The 9299-nt window shown below is 39.0% G+C and overlaps 1 protein-coding gene across 1 annotated transcript in view; it reads left to right on the top strand.

Annotated features, from left to right (window-relative positions):
- ctcf (CCCTC-binding factor (zinc finger protein)) overlaps positions 1-8890 on the top strand; it is a 17395-nt gene extending 8505 nt beyond the window's left edge. The window contains exons 7-15 of the mRNA XM_020612723.1: positions 1757-1927; positions 2873-3006; positions 4049-4169; positions 4829-4978; positions 5078-5238; positions 6528-6710; positions 6832-6964; positions 7050-7289; positions 7718-8890. Of these exons, the coding sequence (XP_020468379.1) occupies positions 1757-1927; positions 2873-3006; positions 4049-4169; positions 4829-4978; positions 5078-5238; positions 6528-6710; positions 6832-6964; positions 7050-7289; positions 7718-7965 (1541 nt within the window). The 3' untranslated portion in view covers positions 7966-8890. The remainder of the gene's footprint in view (positions 1-1756; positions 1928-2872; positions 3007-4048; positions 4170-4828; positions 4979-5077; positions 5239-6527; positions 6711-6831; positions 6965-7049; positions 7290-7717) is intronic.
- Positions 8891-9299: the final 409 nt, after the last annotated feature.

Raw genomic sequence — 9299 nt, 5'->3', positions numbered from 1 at the left:
CCCAGTGTAAATGTATAATGTTAGCCATAAGCTAAGCTAATTCACGGATTTTCTCATAGCTTTACTCACCAAAAAAAAAAATTCAAAACACAAAACACGGTCTCAAGTTCTCATACATCCAACGTGTCCAGTCCGTCTGCTGGTTTTAGTACAATCTTTATTAGCTTTTCTTCTGTTGAAGTTAGTTCGCCTGGAATTTCACTTCCAGCAGCTCAGGCCCCTTCAGTCTAGTGGAGGGTCACCTAGCTTGAGCAAAAAGGCAGGAAGGCGGTTTTAGCTTTCAAATTAAAGCCTTTCAAAATAAAATACCCCCATAACCCCGGGATGACAGCAGGGAAAATAATCAAGATTCATTTATAAAATAAAATAAGACAACAATTGCTGACCAGTGAATTACCATTAATAGTCTTGGTTTTACCCATGGGTTACACATTGCTCTTCAAAGTTAGTTTGGCCTGGATTGTTTTATGTCATTGAAAAAGAATTGCAAAAAAAATTTTTCTTTAAGTGCAGTATAAGCTATGTTTGCTTCTCACTACTGGATTATACCGATCACTCCTAAATGTGCGTAAACATAAGTTCGTGATCAGAATCAGAATCTGCTTTATTGGCCAGGTGTGTCAGACACACGAGGAATTTGACTCTGGTACATCGGCTCTCAATGTACATGTACATATCCCCATGTAAGGGGCAAGTAAACAGTCATCAAGAAAACAACCATCATCAGCATTGTTCTATCATCTGCAGCTGTGTAGGCAAATTATGAAGTTTTTCTTACCTACTGTGCATTTCAATCCATTTGCTTATTTCATCATCTTTAACTGATATATTATATCATTTATTCTCTTGGGGTCATTCACAGTAGCAATATAAATTAACACCATTATTATTATTATTATTATTATTACAACAATAGTAGGGCTGGACCCAAATAGCTGACTATTCGGATATTTGTTCACTGGGTAGGTAATCGGTTTTCAATTTTAGCATTCAGCGTGCTGTTGCTGTTAGCTGAAGATTGTTTATGAGGTAAAGAGCAATGCTCTGTAACACCACTGAATAGTTAGTGAACTGAATGTTTCTCTGTTGTTCCAACTCCAACAGAGTGAAAAGTCTCCACTGGTAAAACCATCAGTTAGTCTCACATCAGTGATGGAAATGCAGCACATTCTCTGCTGTTCATTGTCATTCAGGACAAGCCTAAACGATAGCACAGTTAGCATCGTCACCTCCACATTCTTCTTCTTCTTCTTCTTCTCATTATTATTATTATTATGACATTACTATTGCTGTCGTCGGTGCTATGATACTAAAAGGACTTATTAGGCAAACATTTGATTAATTTGATTTGTAATCTCTATATTATATCATGTAATTGTGTAAATTATACAATATTTGAAACTAGATGCATTTTCTTGAAGTTGTTTGTGTTGTTTGCCTTGATTAGTTTCTGTTCAAAGCCTTCTGTGCTTTTGCTTTGAAATGAGCTGGTAATATATCATATTATTGCTTATAAACTTTAAGTAGATTTGTGTTGTGTGAAAAAGATATATTGTTTTTACAAACTTCTGTTTTCCAAATTCATCACAAGTTGAAAATAGCATAATATCTTTTTTTTTTTTTTTAGGTTTATGTTTTACATGTGCAAAGAGTTAAGTGTTTTATGCTCCAGATGCAACATTTTGTGTGTCATTGTTTTCCCCTGAGGCAGCAGCCTTGGGATTTTGACATATTCTTACTGAATGGTGTGTGTTAGGAGTGAAGAAGACATTCCAATGTGAGCTGTGTAGCTACACGTGCCCTCGACGCTCCAACCTGGACAGACACATGAAGAGCCACACTGACGAGAGACCTCACAAATGTCACCTGTGTGGAAGAGCCTTCAGGACGGTCACCCTGCTAAGAAACCATCTCAATACACACACAGGTAGAGTTGGGCAGTTAATCAAATTTGATTTGCAGTTAAGATTTTGGCTTACCACAATTATGAAAACAAAATAATCAAGATAAAGGGATTATTGTGCCGCACTCCATTTTGCAGTGAAGCTCTCATTTTGTCTTGTGTTAGAAACCCAGCACACCCCTTCAGTGTGAGCATGTGTTTCTCTCCGGTGAAGTGAAATATTGCTCTAAGTTGACAACACCTAAGATGATTACTGTACGTCCAATAAAACCTCAGCAGTAAAAAGTTAAGAGTAATCTATCAACGCACCCGCTAAATGAGCATGAACTTGTGATGATTTTAGCTTTGTCTGCAGACTGTCATCCACCACCAGTTTGTGTTAACCATGGCAGGCTTGTTAAGTTAATAGCTAATTATTCTGAACAAGCTCAAACAAAGACGACTGTAGACTTTCTGTTAAATGACAGGGAGAGATATGGATGTGACAGTGTCATGAACCCAGTAGACTGATTCTTTACGTTATGACAGGCAGTTTTGTTAACATGAAGCAGGAAGGTTTTATTTGTAAAATAAATGTAGGGGAATGATTTCTTCTAAACTGTCAGTCACAATTAGGTAGATGAATTACTTTGTTTTTCAGTTGAATCATATTTAAAGTTAAAAAAAAACTCCCTGATAAAAGACAAGTTTGTTTTTTAAAGTTCAATAACTGCATGGTGTTTCTGAAGTCGATGACTAATCCTGTTAAATAATTGTGATCCAACCAAAATAATCATGATTGTGTGTTTTTTTTTTTTTTTTTACATAATTGTGTAGCCCTACACACAGGTATACTCTTACCTTTATAAAAACATAAGATGCCAAAAAGACCAAAAGTACTAAATTACTAGTAGCTCAAGAAGAGATGGAAGAGTTGAGTTTTTTGTTTATTTAAACACGGCTTACATGTCTTGGTGTTTATTTATGCAGGAACCCGTCCACATAAGTGCACAGACTGTGATATGGCTTTTGTGACTAGTGGAGAGCTGGTTCGCCATCGACGCTATAAACACACACATGAGAAACCCTTCAAATGCTCCATGTGTGACTATGCCAGTGTGGAGGTAAGATGAGCTTCAGTCTGCTTTATATAACTTAAGTTATATAAACTTTTGCGAGTAGTCATGGCTCATGAGGTAGAATCTATTCAGATGCAGCATAATAATGCTTGAATGAATGAGTGCTGCATTTACTTGCACTAACAGCAGCGTGAGGAAATGGATAGCAGAGGTAGAGCGCAATGCTGTCATATCAATGGTTTGAGTTTAGTTCCCTTTTGAGTTCCACTCTAATGCTGAATTTGAAGTCACTTTTAAGTTTTGCTCTCTCTAAACCAAGCGCTGTGAGAGTCAACACAACCACACAACCATAATAAACTTATTTTAAAGTGGGGGCAAAGTGGAAAAAATGTGTTCTGAGTTTGGCACATCGCAGGAAGATGTGTTATTAACTACCTAGACAAGTTTGAATGATTTAAGAGATCCTCAAATATATAAGAATCAGTATTTTGTGCTCTGAAATGTTGGGGGGGTGTGAAGACACTGAAACCACGCCCACTCATGGAAGTGTGCCTCCTGTTACCATCATAGGTGGTATTAAAAACATGCAGGAAAATGCATTTGCAAGGTGAAGACATAGCTAGCTATCAAACTACAGGCTGCTGTAGGTGTTCTAACTCGTGATCAAACAGGAGAATTGCCGCTAATGCACTTAGGATTTATGGATTTCTTTTTTATCAAAGACAACTGAGTGAGATTAGAATTATGGTTTTGCTGTTTATGAAGCAGCTTCTCCTTTGTGAGCAGACAGCTGCCGTCACAGTGGAGACAGGGAGCCATTTGCCTGCTAATGTTCGTGCAATAAAACCTTCGATGGGAGTAATTTAATGAAACACATGCTAGTACACACTTTACTAAGTAAGGTCTAGACCTTTCCATTATTAATATTATAGAGAAAAAATTTGCAAATTCTGTTAACCGGTTAATTTGCACTGTTTGGAGAAGTAGAAATAAAACTGCTTTGCTCCAAGAATCTAGAGCAGTTACTAACTGCACGGGATAATGGGAGACGTGTTGTTTTGCCTATATGTATGTGGTCTTTGTGTAGGTGAGCAAACTAAAGCGCCACATTCGTTCCCACACGGGAGAGCGTCCATTCCAGTGCAGTCTTTGCAGTTATGCCAGCAGAGACACATACAAGCTGAAGAGACATATGAGGACACACTCAGGTAAAACTGATACCTTAACTGCTTTTCTACATGAAGGATGACATGGTGGCATAAAATTGTTTTTACAGATGCAGGACCAGTATTGTTTGTTTGCTTTAGTTTGTAATTGTTACCAATTAGCTTGTTCTTTCCCATGAAAAGGTTATTTTCTGGCTCCATTACAAATACCTCATTCGAATAAACTAGGTCATTTTTATGTGTGCTAAACCTCTTGTCAACTACAAAACAATTTCATTTGCTATAAATGAAATTAGGTTATTATTAGACAAATTAGGCTGGATCCAGTAATTTTCAAATCTCTATTTCATTCACTGGATTCTTTTTTAAATTATTCTGTTAAATTAGAAACAATTATGAACATTAACAACAGTGGCAAACCTGTTTACATGCTAAGTCTATGTTCACAATCAGTTCTGTCTGTTCCCTGTACATGATTGGCGAATACAGTGCCTTTACCAGGTGCTATCACTGTCTGATGTGGCAAAAGTTGAACCGGATCCGGCTTTTTTACAGCACAGGGCTGTCGTTTTGCCGGAGCCCTGTGGTGCTGGTGCCAGCTGTAGTGAACACCAGTGATCCTCATAGAAATGAATAGGCAGAGCTGAATTATTTCACAGCTTTGAAACTCATCGTGAACACAGACTAAATCCTTTTCTCAGGGGAGAAGCCTTATGAATGCTACATCTGCCATGCTCGATTCACCCAGAGTGGAACTATGAAGATGCACATTCTGCAGAAACACACGGAGAATGTGGCCAAATTCCACTGTCCACACTGTGACACAGTCATTGCACGCAAGAGTGATTTGGGTAATATACAAACAAAATACATTGCATACAAGTGTTTACTTTACCATGTTTTTTCATTCCTCTGATTTGTTTTCACTTGTTATATGTGTGCATCTCCAGGCGTCCATCTTCGTAAGCAGCACTCATTCATTGAGACTGGGAAGAAGTGTCGTTATTGTGACGCTGTTTTCCACGAGCGCTATGCTCTGATCCAGCATCAAAAGTCCCATAAGAATGAGAAGAGGTTCAAATGCGACATGTGCGACTACTGCTGCCGCCAGGTCTTCTCACAAATACCTTTTTGTAATAATATGTATGGTTACTATGTTTCAGAAAATTAATAACTTCCTCTGAATACCAGGTAATTGAAGTTACAGCCAGTTTAACATTTTAATTATTTTTAAAATCATTATGATTGATGAATGATGATGAAAAATCATTGAAATGTTAAACTTTTAAAAGTTAATAAGACCACAGCAGTGCTAGTAGCTCTGAGTCATGTTTACCATGTTCACCATTTGTGTTAACTCGTAGATGTTAAGAACTTTTAGTTTGAGTAAATGTTTTAGGGCTGCAACTAATGATTATTTTAATAATTGATTAATCTGTTGATTATGATGACCACACAGAACTCTGTTTTCCACATTACAAGAACAGCGTTTATAAAGTGCACAACAGGTCTTTACAGTGTTAACAGAAACAAAAGTTATGATTTAAAATCATTTAGACTATATGTTCATAAAACATGCCATGCTAATGTAAAGGGCCAGTAGAACTATGGCTGCTACTTGTGGTTAAAAGTCAATCTGAGTCGGCCTAAATAATCTGCAACACATTTAGGCCTACTCTTAACCTGCACATGTCATCAGTGTACCGGTACACACCTATAATGCTTTAAATTGTGTTTAATATTGTTTTTGGCTGTTCACACATGTTTCATGTTTCGTTAAACAAATGAAAGCGCATTTAGTGCACATTATTGGCAACCTACACAAGCCACCACTGTTCCTAAATATTTAATTAGCATCATAATATACATAACGTATCCATGTTAGTTAAAATCAGGTACAACATCATTTTTGTTTCATAATTTCTTACATTCTTAACTAAAGTTTAAATTAATGACTTATTTAACATTAGCTCCAAGCTCCCCTTCTTCTGTAATGTTAACTCCAACCTTACTGACGTTCTCACCCACCGAAACTAACTTGTAGGTGTGTTACCGCCACCTAGTGAACTGGAGCGTGGAACAATAGCACTCGTACAGTCGCTGACCCAACTTGTCTGCTCTTGGCCGTCTCACACAGCTATGTGACTAGATCCGACTAACCAGTAATTAAATTCATTGCCAAATATTTTTATTATCAATTAGTTGTTGCAGCCCTAAAATGAGCTGCTGTTGACACTAGAAAATGCTAGGACCCAGGAAGGTCATTAGGGATAAGGATTCCTCCTGTGTGGATTGTGAATGTCTGTACAAAGTGATATGGTGATCTGTCCACCAAATCGAATTTGACTGGATATATACTACTGGCTCTGTAACTGCTATGTTCCATGGTGCTGGATCCAGGAGCGCCACATGGTAATGCATCGTCGAACACACACCGGAGAGAAACCATATGCCTGCAGCCAGTGTGAGAAGACTTTCAGACAGAAGCAGCTGCTAGACATGCACTTCAAGCGTTACCACGATCCCAACTTTGTCCCCACTGCCTTCGTCTGCCCCAAGTGTAGCAAGACCTTCACTCGCAGGGTTTGGGCATTTTTTGTTTGTAGTTTTAATTCAGCTGAAGTAAAGTCTTCAGGGGTTGTACTTGGCCTAAGAGTAGTATGTTATAAAAGTCAACAGCCTGTCTAACAGTACGTTGTTGTAGAACACCATGGCTCGGCACGCTGACAACTGCAGTGGTGAGGTGGAGGATGCTGAAAATGGAGCTCCAACTCCAAAGAAAGGAAGGCGAGGAAGAAAGAGGAAGATGAGGAGCAGGAGAGATGAAGATGACAGTGGTGAGAATTTGATATTGGAAGCTTCGGTACTATGCTCATTTCCGATTAGTGTATCCGACATATGTCATTGTTGAATGTCTGTCAGAGGAGGATCATGCTGAACCAGATGAGGAGGAGGATGCTGAGGGAGAGGAAGAATCATCAGTATTACAGGAAGAGGAGGAGCCTGAAAGCATGGAACTGGACCAGGCCCCTGCTGCCATCCCTGTACCGGCCCCCGACGAGCCACCAGTTAAGAGGAAACGGGGTCGACCCCCAAAGAACGCCCCCAAGCCTTCAACACCCAGCAGGTCAGCCAGGGTGGCTGCCAAGACGACCAGTTCTGGTGAGAACACTATCAGAGATGGTTAGATAAGAAAGTAGACCATTTCATATGGCAAACATGATGCCTTTAGTTTAGAGATGGGGTAGTCATCTGTAATATTTAAGTATTGTAATAGCACATGGACTGTAGCTAAAATTACTACTAACTTATTAGATTCAAAAACAAAAATAGTCTAAAAAAATCACAACTGAATTGTAAACAAACCTGTTTTGGAAATTACCTGTAAACCATGACCAGAAGGGTTTCCATTACAAGGTGCACGTCTGCTCAGTATACAAAAATATAGAAGTATAACATATAATTGGCCTGCAGAGGTAATTTCAGGGTTTGTGTTGTGAATCCCATTTGTCCCCATGCCAGGTGTTGACTGTTTTTAGTCACATAACCTCTGGATTCAGAATTGAACTCTTTATTGATGTGTTTTCTAGCTGCTGCCATCATTCAGGTGGAGGATGAGAGCACTGGAGCAGTAGAGAACATCATTGTGAAAAAGGAGGAAGGTGACACCTCTGCAACAACACCTCTGGAGCAGGGAATGGCCCTGACCGTAGAGGGGGCGGGGCTAGATGGGGAAGGGGTGGAGACTGTTGAGCTGGCTGTGAATGAGGAAACGACGGCCGCATCTGCCAATGGAGATCTGACTCCAGAGATGATCCTTAGCATGATGGACCGGTGAACACACACAGTCGCACACATGTAGCCGGACTACATCGAAAATTAGATGACACATACATATTTCCTTGCCATCAACCCATGCTCCATCTGTGTGTGTTTTCAATCTCAGCCATTTTCCCTTCATTGATGTGACTGCAAGAAATGTTGACAGAAAAGACGACCATGCACAAAGGGGAAGCTGCATGTAAATAAACAGTAATATCACATCCCTGGATACTGTTTGTGGGCCTCACACACCTGTGTCATCTTCTACATTTTATACACATACCCAAGCTAATGACAGACTGCTCTTTGCCTTTAAATACTTTCACTTATGTCATCTGAATGAATCATTGTTCATTTTGTTTCTACCCAAAGCCACATTGTGTGTAAGTCTCAGATCACGTACTCTGCATTTTAATGTTCAGCCAGAAACAAACTCCTGTGTTACTCTGCCACCGGAAGACATTGGATATAAATGTAGTTTTTCTTAATGATTATGTAGTATATGGTACTTTTAGCTTGCCTATGATATACCACTTGTTCTCAGTCATATGAGCTCTGTATTATTTTGCTCCAAAGAACAGTTTTCCTCCTTGGCCTGTGTAAATACATGGTCTCTGTTGTTATTAGCTGTTTTTTGTACATTGAGGCTTTTATATGAGGAGGTTAACAGAAGGATTCATCTTTATACATGGCATCTGTTTGACACCCGCACTGTCAGCACCCAGCCTTGCTCTGATGGAAATGTGCCCACAGTTGGTTCATGTCAATTAAATACTTGACAGAGCTGCTAAATTAGCTTCCCAGAACCAACGTAGTCCGAGTAAAATTATGTTTTTTATTTCTCCTACCTACCACTGATGTAAGATAAGTGTCATTCAGAGTTAAAGTTCTGTAATGGAAATTTTAACATGAGTCTGGAGAAATAAAGAGTGAACAGCCAAGTTGCCTTTATGTATTTTATTTCTTGCAAGAAAGTTCAGTCCGTCATACAGAATGGGACCAAAAACAAAAATAACAGTCAGGTTTTGTATAACACCAGTCAGCATCGGGAGATGGTGGCGTTGCTACAGCAACAGCTGGAGGAAGAAGAGGATTCATTTGGTTTGAACCTGGATGGAAAAGAGAAAGGAAGTGAGCTGCAAGAGGAAGAGGAAGAAAAGCCAAGGCAGAACTACGTCGCTCATGCTTGATGTGATAATAATATAGAGAAATCCACTTTTCGCATGTTTAGAATTTTGGTAATGTATCAGAATCCTTATACACACATAGTTTTAGTTGATTTTACTGACATTTTTTTCACCTACACAGGCTGTCTAAAAAGCAAAAGAGGAAAAATAAATGGCAAGTAAT

This window comes from Monopterus albus, unplaced genomic scaffold (assembly GCF_001952655.1).
Source record: "Monopterus albus unplaced genomic scaffold, M_albus_1.0 scaffold127.1, whole genome shotgun sequence".
Lineage (NCBI taxonomy): Eukaryota > Metazoa > Chordata > Actinopteri > Synbranchiformes > Synbranchidae > Monopterus > Monopterus albus.
This window is presented reverse-complemented; position numbering and strand designations above follow the sequence as displayed.